Genomic DNA, 16,343 nt, shown 5'->3' with positions numbered 1-16,343 from the left:
GCAACATGAAGCAATAACATCAGCAAGCAAATTAGAGGGGCCGCGAGCGGCCGAGAGAGAGAGAGCGCAGAATTGGTTTTGATTCTCATCAGAACACATAAACATCCATTTATCACCTTCTCAGAATAAAAAAGACATACGCCTTTGAACAAATCCAACCAAATAATCACAAAAGGTTGCCAACATTAAGCTAAATCAGCCAAGCCAAATATGAGAGCCATTGGCGGGGGGGGGCGGGGCGGGGGAAGGAAACCAACCCAGAAGCAGAGCTCTGAGCACTCTGAACCCTTGAAGAAGAAGTCAAGCAGTTACCCATGGTGACCTCTTCAAAAAAGTATCAATTACCCATCAAAAAAAATACAACAAATGGGTAACCAAAAAAAAACCAATTTTTTTTAAAAGACTAGTGTTTTCTCCTCTTGAGCTCTTTTTTTTCTTCACAGTTCTTGAGAAAGGAAGAAACTGAGAAAGGAGCGAGAAGGGAGGAGGAGGAAGCAAGTGCGTCTTCTTCCTTGGCGGTGTTGTTCACAATGAAAAAGACAAGGATGAGACTTGAGATGAGCAAAAGAGTGGGCTTCTGTTTTCGGTTTCCGAAAACACCCCTTGTTTTTGTCCAATTTTCAAAGCTGATCTGTAGTTGATTCCTTTTGAATGTTATTTCAGATAGCTTGAGCTTCGGCAATTGCCAATGGAGATTTTATAGGGATAAATTTCACAAAACTCCCCTGCTCTTTGCGGGGTTTTCCATGATCCTTATGAACTTCCTTTTTTCTACCAAGCCCTTCTGAAATTTAGGGGTGTCTCATTAGAGGCCCTTATACTTTCATATTTTCCAACAGGCTCCATAAGGACTATAACCTATTGACAAAAACTTGTTCCCTACATAATCAAAATAATGGTTGGTGATGTCATTAACTGCATTAAGAAGGTCCATATAGAAATTTTGAATGTTTAGAGGGTGTTTGGTTAGACATTCCAAAGTTCGATGGTTCGGCTGTAAGAGAAAGAGTTCATTGGGGGTTTCTAAAATTTACCTATATATATATATACATACTTATATATTTTCAAGGTGCGTGACCAAGAAGCTCGAGATGCCTAAGTAGCTTATATTTCATCTTTATCAAAGTCTCATCCACTTAACTAGGAAGTGTAGTGTGAAATGAAGAGAAAATGGGTGAAGAAATAAAAATGTGTAAACAACCTTTGACTCAATGAAGAGGGAAAAAAGTTTTGACCATCTGGAAATGTCAAAGTAAAAGGAGCAACTTTGATATTTTGTTATTTATACTAAAATTTCTAGGATATACATATCCAGAATGTTTTTCTTTTTGGAGGGGGGCGACTAATATGTATTTATCATAAAAATAAAAATAAAATATTATAAAGGGTTTAGGTGGTTAGTTACTAAGGGCCTGGTTGGTAACTAAGTACAAAACCGGGCTAACTTGGTATTTCCCTTTAACCATGCTTGGACTAAAAGCAAGGGGAATGAACTAAAACAGGGGCCAAAGTTGGCCTAGTTTTTTCTCAAACAGAAAACAGCTAAAAACTGAACTAGGATTAGACATGGCTCAGTTTTATGGGTTTGTCAAACATGCCTTCTACATTTAAATGGGTTAACCCATTTACGCTTATTATTTGAAAATTAAAACACACTACTAACTTCAAATAGGCTAAATGTAAATGAGTTAATTTGTGACATCTAGGTAAAAATTGGCTTGTGATACAATTTTTTAACTATATACAGGGGCAAAAAATACAATTTTTGAAGGCTTATAAATAGCAATTTTGAGAATGTTAAGGGTGCAACTACAAACCTAGTGGATATATAGATCCGCCTCGGGATACACACACAAAGGTTTTATGCACGTGCAATGTATGTGGTTAAATACTATGATTAACTATTTTTATTTATCTCCTTATTAAAATTTATTCATTTGTTCCACGTCGATAGTTTTTGCTCACTTGTGTCTCTAACATTTAGCATAGTGATTATTTTTTTTATGTTTGTTTGAATGGGCTACACAGGGGTGTCCAAAAAGCCGGAGCCCGGGCCCGGCCTAGGTGTCGCCGGCGCCGGCCGGGCCGCGCCAGAGCGGGCGCATGGAAACGATCGGGCAAAAACCCGGGTCCGGGCCGGGCCCGGGTCGCCGTTGGCGAGCCCTGCCGGCCCGTCCCGCGGCCCGAACAAGTAAAATTTTTAATTTTGTTTAATTTTTTTTTTATTTTCTATTATATAAAAATATGTTATATGTATATATATTGTGTTATAATCATATATATATATATATATATATAATCTATATATATTACAAGAGGATGAGAGAGAAATATGGAGACACTTGGTACCGTTGCTTAAGCAACTTGGTAGTGATGTTGCCTCAATCTTGCCTACATCAACACCTCGAAGATAGAGCTCACCACCCTTTCACGCAACTCCATATAGATGATGTATGGACAAGATTAGGGCCACATCACTACCAAGTTGTTTGGAGCAACTTGGGTACCAAGTTTTCTCCATTTTTCTCTATATATATCATATAATATATATATATATATATATATATATATATATATATATATATATATATATATATATATGATATATATATATATATATATATATACTCCTCTTAGTAATATAATTATATATAAGTATACTCTCTCTTATATAAGTATATATATGTATAAATATGCTCTGTTAATATATATGTTAAGTATATATAAGTACATTATATACAATGCATACTCTTCTCTCTATATATGTATATATATATATATATATATATATATATATATACTCTCTCTCTCTCTCTTGTATATAAGTATATATAAGTATAATTCCCTTATTATATATATATATATATATAATTATATATATTATATATATATAATATATATATATATATATATATAATTATATATATATATTATATGTATATATATATATAGTATACAGTGTATAACTCTCTTATATAAGTATATATCATTACTCTCTCTTATTTATTTATATATCTCTTATATAATTTTATATATATAATATATATATATATAATTATATATTATATATATTATAATATATATAATATATATATATATATATATATATATAATATATATATAATATATATATATATATATATATATATATTATATATATATATTATATTATATAAAGTATAAAATGTATAAGTACTCTCTCTTTTATATGTATAATATATGTTTTATATAAGTTGTATATTGTGTGTGTTTTTTTAATGTATAATAAAATTTGTTTATGTAATACTTATAGAGTATTTACAATTTGTTTATGTATATAGTATGTATATGTGTGTCAGTGTGTGTGTGTATATATTACATATACATATATTGAATGACATGAATACTTTGGGCTACTTAGTATAATAGTATATATAAATATAAGTATTTTCTCTTTATATATGTTATATCTCTTATATTATATATAGTATAAGTATGCTTCTCTTATATAATGTGTACAGTGTATATCTCTCTTATATATATATTTATTATTCTCTCTCTCTTAGTATTAAGTATACTATATCACATTATACATAAACTTATATGTACATATATAAGTTATTTATATAATAGTAATAAAATCATATAAGATATAAATATATATTTATATACTATACATATATATAAACATAAACTTATATGTACATATAATATAATTATATTTATATAGAGTATAAATATATATATACTATTATATAAATATAATTTTTATGTTTTATTTGTTTTTAAAATTTTTAAAAAAATAAAAAAATAAAAAAATAAAAAAAACAAAAAAATCCGGGCCGGCCCGGTGTCGGCCCGGTCGGCCCGGCCCGGCCGACGACCCGGCCCCCTGGGGCCCGGATCCACCCGGCCTCGGTCGGCAGCGCAGACAGCCGGGCCCGGGTCCGGGCTTGGGTTTTGCCCGGCCCGGGCCCGGTTTTCCGGGCCGGGCCGGGCCGGGCCGGCCCGGATGGACAGCCCTACCTACACCAAATTGAAAATTTCATGTTGCTAATGGAATTGACAATAATCAAATGTAATCCAAGGCTAATTTGACTTTTCATGTTATTTGGATGATATGAAACCAAGCTTGACTTGAGAAAGTACGATGTTGTGAAAACCACTTGAAAATAGCATTATGAAAGGAAGATAAATAATTAAAGCTGCAAAAACATGTCTATATATTAGTAAATAATTTATAGGTTTAATTGTATGAATGTTAGAGTAAGTCTTGTAAGATCATACCTCTTTAGAATGTTGTGATGATTGCATATATCAGTAATTTGAATTTGTATTGAATTTGTAAATAGGCTTGATGGAGATGCTTTTGAGCGTTGCATATTAGCTTTAAATTGTAAATTTTTCATTATTGCGTTATATGGATGTTCGCTTGGTTTACTTATCATTCTCTTATTTTTTTAGTAAGTTGTATCTTTAAGTTGATATATATTATTAACGCAATTTACAGTGATATTCATATCTTCCCTACAAATTTGAGATAAATATAAGGTAAATTTTATATTTAGTGGCATTTAAGAATAATTTTAATACTGAAATCTGATAGTGTTATTACATATTTATCCTTTATAGTGTCTTTAAGAATTGATCCTTTGTTGGTAGTCATATCCTCAAATACAGTTATACACAAAGTCATGCCCTTGTATAGGAAAAATAAAAGGTCAATTTTAATTTTTTAATTATGCTATTGTAAATAAGTATAATGTGCATACATTTTATCCATTATAGTGATTTTCCTCCTCTTATCTAGCTTATTATATCTCACAATATACTTGATCAATGGCTTCACGTTAATTTCTATTGTAAGATTATTTATGTAATTTTATATTAAGTTTATGATTACTTTAGTACTTAAAAAATAAAGTATGAAAATTTATAAATACTTACTAATTTTTCTTGTATCTTCTATGGGGAATGCTTCTTTGATTTGGATAAAATTGTTCAATATATTCTTCAATAGAAACTTCGTCAGTGCTTTTTTGATATATATATATGTCTTTTGTCAGTATCAATTCCAGTGATTCATGAATGTTTTTAGATTTTTAATTTATTTTATTCATTTTCTATTTGAAATGAAAATAACCTAATTCTTTTGAAGGATATTTCAGAACTTTATGATTTTCTCTATACACAATTCATTGTATTTTTACCCTATATGAATTATTAACATCATATATCAATGTTTATACATTATAGTTAATTAATGCTAAGCTATTATATTATAGACTTTTATCAGTTTTATGTAATTTAGTCTTCTATTAATTAATGTTATTAGTAACATTATATACAGTTCCTTTAATTTATACAGTAGCGATATTTTTTTATCTATCATATATTTTTAAACTTTTATTACTAAACTGATGTTTTTAATCTATTATTGCTATTTGTTTTACTAGCGTCACATTAGACTACTTTTAGATGCTCAAAAGGGATAGTAAACTTTAAATTAGAAGTTAAATTTATATATCATAATGAAAGAATTATCAAAAATTACTTTTTTCTTTGCCAAGTTTAGAAATTTCAAACTTTTTGTGATTTTAAACTTTAAGGGTGTGTTTTGTAATTTTTAAAACTTTAATACTATTTTTAAAAAATTAAACATTTGAAACCTTATTAGTATTTTTTTTTAAAATTTAAATTTTAAGTTGGGTGCTTATAATTTTCATGTTTTATATGTTGGGGTATGCTTTTAAATGTTAGGATATTTTTTGCTACATTGAAATTTTAAGGATATTTTTTTGTAATTATTGAAAATTTGAGTTGTTTTTCACAAAATTAAAATATTTAATGGTCTACTGATAGTTTTTGGATTTGATGTGTAACAGTTCTAAGTCTTTGAAATTTCAGGGTTATGTGCTTTTTAACTTTTGAGGAGTTTTTGTAATTTTTATAATGTTGAGGTTATTTTTTTATAAATTTTAAAATTTCAAATGCCTAATGGTAATCCCTTGAATTCATATATGTTATTTGTAAGTTTCAAATTTTTAGAATTTTAGGTTGCTTCTTTGTAACTTGAACTTTTAAGGTTGTTTCTATAATTTTTGAAATGTTGAGGGTGTTAATTATAAATTTTAAATTCTTCGGTGGCTATTGTTAATCTTTAGATTTTATGTTTGTTGTTTTAAGTTTTGAAAATTTAGAGGGTCTAATTTTAAAATTTTGAGGATATTTTGTATAAGTTTTGAAACTTTTTGGGTTTTGTTGTAATATTTCATGTATTATATAATATGTTAGCTACATATGATTTCTTTAATTGTTTTTATTTTTATTTTTGAGTTATAGGTAGTTCATGTGAGATTAATATAAGATATAATAAGTATGAGGATGGATTAAGATTTTAAACGAAATATTGAAATAGTATTTCATGCATTTTTATTAATACTTTTTAATTATTGAGATATAGGTAGTTCACATAGAAACACTATGTGATATAATTAGTATTAGAACAAAATTAAGATTTAAATAAAATATATATTCAATAATTATTTTATATATATATATATAAATACAAGGACACTCAATAATAATATGTACATGAAGACAATAGGAAGGTTTGATAAAAACCTTTCCTTAAATTTCAAAAAATATTTTAATCTCCTTACTCAAATAAAAAAATATTATTCTACCTAAATATCTAGGAATACTCCATAATTCTCTAAAACTAAGACAAAGAATGTTTTACAAAATTCTTTTTTGCAACATTATTGATGCTTTCACAATTTTCTTTTAGAATCATATTACTTTTTCGTCACATAATCTATCCTCCAGAAAAGAATTTCATACTCCCTTTAAAAGCACGAGTCTGGCAAAATCTTTCTATGGTTAATATTACCCTTCATTATTTTAAATATTTTATTTATATCTTAATCTTTCCTAATCATAATTATATCCTATCCTAATTCTATGTGAAATATTTATAGCTTAACAATTTTAAAAAATAATATTAATAAAATATATAAAACATATTGCATTAGTTTGTTAAGATAAAGAAATTATACGTAGCTAACGTACTATAATACATAAAGTATTGTAAAAAAACAAAAAAGTTTTAAAATTGCACAAAATACCCTGAAAAATTCAAAATTATAAAAACTATCTCGACATCTAAAAACTTAAAATAAAAAACATGAAATCATTAAAGTAATAGCAGTTTGCAAAGAATTTAAAATTTATGGTTAACATCTTAATATCTTCAAAATTATAGAAACATCCTCAAAAGTTTAAATTACAAACAAGCACCTGAAATTCTAAAATTTCAGAACTTGCAAATAACATAGATGAATTCAAGGGATTACCATAACGCATCTGGAAATTTCTGACATTTCAAACCTTAAAACAACAAACATGAAATCAAGAAACAACAAACATGAAATAATTTAAATTGGCATTAACATAAGGCATGTCTATTAAAGAAGCACCAACTAAGTTATATTAAAGAATAATTTAATAACTTTATCCCATTCAAAAGAGAATTCTCTATAGAAGATATAAGAAAAATTAGTAAGCATTCATAAATTTCATACTTTGCTCTTTAAATACTAAAGAAATTAAATATTAATATTATAATTTAAGGCAAATTAGTAATAAAAATACATGTATTTAATTTAGATCTTTGTGAAAAATAACAGGAATAGAGAAAATGTAATATTATTGACGTAACAGGAACTCTTATTGGATGCACATTGGAAGAATTCATTATAGAGAAAAAGAGGTAACTCCTAATCTTATTTAAGTAATAAATTAGAAACACAAAGAATTTCATATATATGAGAATAATATTTATTCTCATTGAAATAATAAAAAAACCAAAGTCTGTATTTTAAGAAGTTTGTGTTGAATATCGGAAATACATTTAACTTCTTTGTGAAGTTAAATGACAAGATAAAAGATTAACGAGCTCAAAAAAGATAACAGCACAAAAAATACAACTCTAGCATGATGTCACAATCGAGTAGATGATGAAGACACTACTCTAGAATTGTCTGTGAAAAAGATAAAGGTGAGAAATGATTGATTTTAGCTCAATAAAAAAATAAAACAAAAAGAATAAAAATAATATTTTCTAAATACTTTATAGAATAGTTTAATTATTTTGAGTGAATTTAGGAATTTTTAGAAGGGAGTTTTATGAGCTTATTTTAGTATTTTTATATGCTTTTATCATATGAAAGTATACTAGAGTTAGCATAAATATTTAATTTATAATTTCTTATGAAGTCTATTGTATAGTGTAAAATTTGATTTCCTGAAACAGGGATCTCGTTTGTATTGATAAGAATAGCTTATTACAAACTAAATGAATCAAAATTATAACAGAAACAGAGGGAATGCCTTCCTTGTTTAACGTGGGGACTTTGGCAGCGATATGACGTCTCGCTCGGTTCTCGCACCGAGTTTGCTTCCCTTGGACGATTCGATCGAGGTTGTGGGCGAGCTTAAGTACGCAATAGAAGCTCGTGTTAATCGAGCTCGAGTTCCCGAGCTTAATGACTATCAAGGCCGAAAGCTGGAAGAAGATGCTACAGTGCAAGAACAATACAAAGAGCCAGGCTCAATTCTCTTAGAGCTTAAGAAAACTGATTGCCAATGAGCCAAATAGGTTCGGTCTTGATCTAGAGTTCAAGACCTCTCTTTTGATAGCCATCATTGGCTATTTATAGTGGAGGAGAAGCATGGTCACTCCCTCAAATTGTGGGATTGTGGTTGAGGGGGACCATTACTCCATCCCTTAAATCTTGGGATGTGACCATTAGAGGTGAGGAGAACCATACTTCATCCCTTAGATCATGGGGAGTGGGTGTACCTACTCCCACGTTTTAAGCTCAAGTGGCTGACTTGGTCTAGCTGTACAGGCGAGCTTGGGTCATACAAGTTAGCTTCTAGCTATCAGGCGAACTATCCTTGTGCAGGCGAGCTTCTAGCTGTCAGGCGAACTATCCTTGTGCAGGCAAGCTTCCAGCCGTCGGGTGAGCTTGCCTTATGCAGGTGAATTTCAAGCATGTAGGCGAGGCTGTGCAGACGAATTTCTAGCACGTAGGCGAGGCTGTGCAGGCGAACTTCTAGCATGCAGGCGAGGCTGTGCAGGCAAATTTCAAGCATGCAGGCGAGGCTGTGCAGTCGAATTTCTAGCATGCAGGCGACGCTGTGCAGGCGAACTTCTAGCATGCAAGCGAGGCTGTGCAGGAAAATTTCAAGCATGCAGGCGAGGCTGTGCAGGCGAGCCAGCCTCATTCAGGCGAGCTAAACTCCTTTGTAGGTGAGCTCCAGAACATGCTACGAAGAACATGTCATAACTTTCAAATCGTAAGTCGGAATTGGACGAATTATATATGAAAATTGACTATCTCGACGAGACAGAGCCGACCAAACCAACCCCAAAGAGTTTGGTTTGCTCCTGTCCGTTTTGCCAAATTCCTTCCGGTTTAAGAGATATCAGCGTTTTCCCTTTTTTTTGTTATTTCGGGCGAGGTTTTAGCAGTTTTGTTATGAACTTCTCTAATAGGGATTAAATGTAATTTTTATTGCCTACATCTATCAATGTTTAGGAACAAACTTCATTTTCTCTTTTTGTATCGTTGTAGTATACTTTTAACCAATCATTTTAACTTATTGGTTTTAAATATTCATCTTTCTTGTATAACATTATTTTAATATTTTTTACTTTTGCAACACTATACTTTCACAAGTAAAGCTTGATATCATGTCAGCCAAAATAATATAAAAATTTAAATTAGCTTCAAATTATATTTATTTCCTATCAATTCAAATATGAACAAGAAAATTTAAATTGGGTGTAGCCCATTTAAACAAACGTCAAAAAAAATAATCGCAATATTAAATTTAGAGACAAAAGTGAGCATAAGCTATTAAAGTGGAACTGAGAAACAAATTTTAGTTAGAAAATAATCTAAAAATACTTAATCATGGTATTTAACCACGTGTATTGCACGTGTATAAAACCTAGTAGTTAAAAAACATAGACTTTTAAAGCAATTAGTAATTCAGGATTTTTATAAGGAAAAGAAAATAATTATGACATGTTACTTTTCTGACTTTGTCTAAGTATTGGTATTTGAATTCGTTAACTTGTTGCCATTTAAGATAGATAAATGTGATGGTTTCGGATTTGGATCCTCTCCACTACAAAAAAGTAATGGAGAGACCACTACTTTTAATCTTAATCGTTGATTATTTAGTAGACGGTTATGATACGATCTAAATCTAACACTTACCATACCCCGTGTATTGCACTCATTCCTAATTTGCACTAAAAGAAAAATCACAATCATCAATTAGATAATCAATGGCTGTGATTATGTAGTGGTCCATGATGCGGCATAAACATGTACCAAAAAGGTTGCAAGTACACAACTGTGTCAAGTTATAGTATTTAAGATATCGATCCCACGAGGAAGGTGTTTTGTAGGAGAAAATATAAAATTGATTCTTATTTCGTGTGCGTGACAAATAGGAGTGATAAGTGAATGTGATTGTGAAGAGATTGAGAGAGTGAAAATGGTGTGTAAATAGATGCAAAGTGTAAGTGAGAGTGGATTTGAAAAAGAATGAGTATGATCAATAAGGTGAGAAGGAAAAAATGAATAAAATCAAGAAACAAATGAAAAATCAAGAATGAAGAACAAAATTCAAAAATAAAAGAAAATACAAGAAATTAAAGATGGTGGATTCAATTATAGATATGGATAATCTAAAATTGAACCCACTTCTTATAAAAGGGTGATTCCCTAGAGGGTTCTAGCCTAAAGGCGAATCAAACAAAATAAAAATAAACAAAAAGAAAAACTAAACCCAAGAGGGTTCTAGCCTCAAGGTGAATAGTATAAGAAATTAAAATCTAACTACAAAATAAATTGCAAAATCTAAACTACAAAATAAAATTGCAAGAATTAAATGCACAAAAATAAATCTACTCTATAAGCATGAAATAAATCTAAGGCAAGAGGGTTCTAACCTCTTGGCTATTTAACAAGAAAATAAAATCTAACTACAAGCATAGAAATAAATCTAAACTAATAAGCAATAAAAAAGAAAAAGAAAGAAATGCAAACCTTCAAAATAATTCTCCATCTTCATCTTCATCTTCATCATCCAACAAAGAGAAGAAGAGAAAAATTTAAAGTGGTGAAAAAATTATTATTATTAATTGCAACAAAAAGTTACAATTTTGGAAGGCCTTCTCAATTAAGAGTAGCCCTCCTCTCCAAAAGGAGTTACAAAAATTTTCACACCTCTAACCCCTCACTCTCTACCCCTATTTATAGTAATCTTCAATGAATATGAGCCATTGGATTTGTCTTGAGCCCCAAGCAACAATCTCCACCTTTGATTTATTTGATTTTCAAAAGAAAATCAAAATCCAATACAATTTTCTGCAGCCCAATACAAGTTTGGCCCACACAAATCCGGTCACTTCATTTAAGTCCGGCCTTTGAGTTTCAAATATTTAAAAATCCAACTACAGCCATCAAGTCCAGCCCATATGGAAAAGATGAGAGTTTGAGATTTATTCTTCATTAACCTGCAATTAAAAGATAAAAATAATTATTAGTGGTATATTTATTCATATAAAATAGATAATGAGGGTATAAAATTGTAATAAAATATGATTATCAAATACCCCCACACCTAAATTTTGCTAGTCCTCTAGCAAAGAAAATAAAAAAAAATCCTAACTCACTTTCGCAGGACTCGCGGTTGTATTTAGCGTATACAACAAGCCTTTAAACCCCTAGGTTACTCTAGTGGACGAGTTGTAGTCTCGTGAGGGTTTGCAGTGAATATATCCACAAAATTCGGTCAATCTTGCCAAATTAAAGAAGTCAGTAAATAACTAAATTCACTTGATAACTTTTAGATAATCTAATTAGAGTCAGTTATCACTCAAGAAAACATTTATATATATAACTATAAGGTATATTTTTAAGAAAATTTTCTCATTGTAGCAATACAAAACCAAGCCAAACTTAGAAATTTAATTTAAAAGTTTTGAAAAGAACATGCTAACTCTTTGTTTTAAATAATTTTCAAGTTGCTTGATTTAAAATATTTTCCAAGACCATATATACAACTATAAAACATTTATTAGCTTTTTTTAACTCTTTCTTCCTTGGTGATTTTTTTCTACTTTAACGGGCTTTCTAAGTGACCATTTAACGAGTTTTGGGCCAATGGATCCCAACCCAAATGGGATTAGGTCATTAAGTATGAAAATACTCCTTGGGCTTAATTACTCGGTCAGCTTAGGCTTTCTAAGATAGAATCACCTTGAATTAAAGATTTTTTTTTCTTTTTGGTGCCCATTTTTCGCACTCTTCTTTTGCAATTTTTTTTTGTATATGTATATATATTTTGAAAATATGTAAATCAAGACACTTTGAAAAAATTATTTTCTGTCCAAGTTAAGGCTTAAGTAAAGTATACTACTTTGAAAATCATTTCTTAAGAAATTTATTTAGAGTTATCATAAAAGATGAACTTAAGTAAATAACCAATTAGGGATTAGAAATTTTCAAATTTATCAAATAAATCAATTATTACATAACTCCATCAATTTGGCAAGTGACGATATTTTTATAATTTTTTTTAAGAAAAAGGGGGGAAAATGTAACTAAAAATGTAAAATAAAGAGAAAAAATAACTAATTCCCACCCCCACACCTAAATTTTGCATTGTCCTCAATGCAAACTCTATGATGCATAAAGTAAAGCAGATAAGAAGTGAAGCACTTACATTTGGTCGGCTGATAAAAATCTGTAATTACCTTTTGTCTGAGGAGGATGAAATCAAAAATTTATTCTTTTTTTTCTTTTTTTTCTTCTTTTTTTTTCTTTTTTTTCTTTTTTTTAACAACTGAACAAGAAACTCTCAAATGAGAGAAGAATAAATTCTTTTTATTATTCTGAAAAAAACAAAATAAACAATGTAGAATGAACTATTCAACATGAAGAGTTCCTGTTCTACATTGAATCCTACCTTACTGTTGAAAATTCTTCCCCGGATTTTAAACAAATTCAGAATGATATAATCAATAATGTGAATTTCCAAGCATTTCGGGGTGTTCAGTAATTCATGCAACAAGGTAAGGTAGGTATTATTGGTGTCATGCATTTTGCATTTCTTAATGAACTTAGACTCTTGTACTGTGAAGTTTTGTTTTCTAACAACCAATTCTTCTGTGAAGTTCTGAAAATTTGGTTGTTGATTATTCTCCAAGAATCTAAGTTCATCAAGAAAGAGTTCTTCAAAATTTAATTCAAAGCAGCAAATGTTTAACACAGTTTTATTATTCTCAAGGACCTGATCTGCTTCTTCTAAAAACTCTAACTCTTCATCAAAAATTTCCTCAAAACTTAAATCACACTCTTCTTCTTCTTCTTCTTCTGATCTTTCCTGAATGTAGTTTATTTCTAGAGGCTGATTATTTGGTTGGTCCCCTGGATTAAAAATGTTGAGATCAGCAGTCAAATTCCCAAAGGACAGCTTCATTTGACCAGTTCTACAGTTGATGAGAGCATTAGAAGTGGCTAAGAACGGTCGTCCTAAGATGACAGGTGTCTGTCCTTTGGGATTGGAAACAGGCTGTGTTTCCAAGACTACAAAATCTACATGTTGGGTCAAAGAGGGAGTGAAGTTTTGAGTTTCGGAGTGGTTTCCCTGATTCCATGCAATGTTTGTGTAACTTGCCCAACCTGGGTTGTAGGTTGGAAAAAATGGATCATTTACCGAATACTGATATGGACTCTCTACAAACTCCCGAACTTCATTGGAAATTTCAATCCTATTGGGATAACATAAATTTTGAAAAATTTGTGGATTAGCCATTTGTTCAAAATGAATTTGTTGATGTGTATTGTCCCTAATCCACGTTTTGCATGCACAAAAAACAATTACTTTTTATATAATTTTTTTTGTTTTGGAAAAATAAAAGTTAGTTTTTTTTTGAAGAAAAAGAAAAATCCTAACTAAAACAAATCAAAATCAATCACTTTTCCTCTAGGGTTAAGCCTAACTCAACTAGTTCCTTAAGTAAAAAGATAAAAGTTTTACCCGGGTAGTTAGCCAGGTAAGGATAGTACTAGAGGGTGATCAAAGATCAATTAAGTACCTCTTTCCTTGCGGAGCGCTTTACGCAACCCCTAAACCTTGCCTTAGACACCAACTAATCTGAGAAAACTTAAACCGGTTCACTTAAGGATTCTTTGTTCCTTATTGAGCTCGAATCCTTAGGGGCCAACGTCTAATGAGTTTTATTAGGCTTGGTGATGTAGTGAGGAATTACTGATTTTTGGGCTAAGGAAAGGGTGATGAACTCCCTCACCTTATCTTGATTATGGGGTTTTGCCCTTAAAAATATTTTGAAGTGTGTGCCAAATCAAGATGCTCAAATCACTTGGTGAATTCCTACTAACTATATGAAATACAACCCTATGAATTAAAATGTAACGCCCCGCCCCGGAATTCCGGAGTCGGTGCGTTATTAGATCTGATGGACTGGTCTCACAAACCACCACATGTCTTTTCAGCACGTTTTGTCCTCACTCATGCGCTCCCTGGAAAACTTCCCAGGGGGTCACCCATCCTAGAATTTCTCCAGGCCAAGCACGCTTAACTTTGGAGTTTCTAAGAGTTGGGTTCCCGAAAAGAAGATGCATCTTGGTGGTATGAGTATTCCAATCAAATCTATCAATACTAATCACATCACCCTCTTAAGGGGTTGGGGTATTACACGTTTGGGCCGAGACACCTCGGGGGCTCCTACGGCCTCAAGAGGTGGCTCCCGTCCTCTCGACGTAGCACTTTGCGCCGTATAGCACTTAGCTCTCACAATTCCGGTTGGCTTTGCTCTGATACCATTTGTAACGCCCCGCCTCGGAATCTCGGAGTCAGTACGCTACTAGATCTGATGGACTGGCCTCACAAACCACCACATGTCTTTTCAGCACATTTTGTCCTCACTCACGTGCTCCCTGGAAAACTTCCCAGGGGGTCACCCATCCTAGAATTTCTCCAGGCCAAGCACGCTTAACTTTGGAGTTTCTAAGAGCCCATCCTAGAATTTCTCCAGGCCAAGCACGCTTAACTTTGGAGTTTCTAAGAGTTGGGTTCCCGAAAAGAAGATGCATCTTGGTGGTATGAGTATTCCAATCAAATCTATCAATACTAATTACATCACCCTCTCAAGGGTTGGGGTATTACATAAAAGCAACTAAAAAGGATGGAAGAAAAAAAAATCTTTTTCTTTTTTTTAATTAGGGTTAACAATCAAACAAATGAGAAGGGGGGATTTGTTTGAATTTATTATCTTGTTAGTAAATGTCAAAGTTAAGGGTGAATTTTATTATGGTCAACGGAAATAAAATCTTTTTTTTTAAGATCCTATTTGTCACTAATTGTGAGAAACTAACTAAAGGTGTGGAATTGAAAATATAAGGAAGAAGACTTACCACAAGCGAATATCCAATTCCTCAATCTCCAATTCTTGATCTTTAATCTCCAAGTAGTTCTTTCACAATAAACACACAAGTTAAAGAACCAAAATAATTAAAACCTACTTAAGCACCTTCCCCGGCAACGGCGCCAAAAACTTGATGCGGCATAAACATGTACCAAAAAGGTTGCAAGTGCACAACCGTGTCAAGTTATAGTATTTAAGATATCGATCCCACGAGGAAGGTGTTTTGTAGGAGAAAATATAAAATTGGTTCTTATTTCGTGTGCGTGACAAATAGGAGTGATAAGTGAATGTGATTGTGAAGAGATTGAGAGAGTGAAAATGGTGTGTAAATAGATGCAAAGTGTAAGTGAGAGTGGATTTGAAAAAGAATGAGTATGATCAATAAGGTGAGAAGGAAAAAATGAATAAAATCAAGAAACAAATGAAAAATCAAGAATGAAGAACAAAATAAAATTCTAGAATAAAAGAAAATGCAAGAAATTAAAGATGGTGGATTCAATTATAGATATGGGTAATCTAAAATTGAACCCACTTCTTAGAAAAGGGTGATTCCCTAGAGGGTTCTAGCCTAAAGGCGAATCAAACAAAATAAAAATAAACAAAAAGAAAAACTAAACCCAAGAGGGTTCTAGCCTCAAGGTGAATAGTGTAAGAAATTAAAATCTAACTACAAAATAAATTGTAAAATCTAAACTACAAAATAAATTGTAAGAATTAAATGCAAGAAAATAAATCTACTCTATAAGCATGAAATAAATCTAAGGCAAGAGGGTTCTAGCCTCTTGGCTATTTAACAAGAAAATAAAATCTAACTACAAGCATAGAAATA

General features: G+C 31.1%; 1 protein-coding gene across 2 annotated transcripts in view; it reads right to left on the bottom strand.

Moving 5' to 3' along the window:
- The window catches only part of LOC109833889 (probable serine/threonine-protein kinase PBL3), a 10,576-nt gene extending 10,027 nt beyond the window's left edge, over positions 1-549 (bottom strand). The window contains exon 1 of one of the 2 annotated variants that reach the window (XM_020401740.1): positions 258-549. In XM_020401740.1, coding sequence (XP_020257329.1) covers positions 258-316 — 59 coding nt within the window. In that variant the 5' untranslated portion in view covers positions 317-549. The remainder of the gene's footprint in view (positions 1-257) is intronic. The other variant, XM_020401741.1, reaches the window with a different exon arrangement.

Source organism: Asparagus officinalis, chromosome 3 (assembly GCF_001876935.1).
Source record: "Asparagus officinalis chromosome 3, Aspof.V1, whole genome shotgun sequence".
Taxonomy (NCBI): Eukaryota; Viridiplantae; Streptophyta; class Magnoliopsida; order Asparagales; family Asparagaceae; genus Asparagus; species Asparagus officinalis.
The sequence above is the reverse complement of the archived record's forward strand: the minus strand, read 5'-3'. Positions and strand labels throughout refer to the sequence as shown.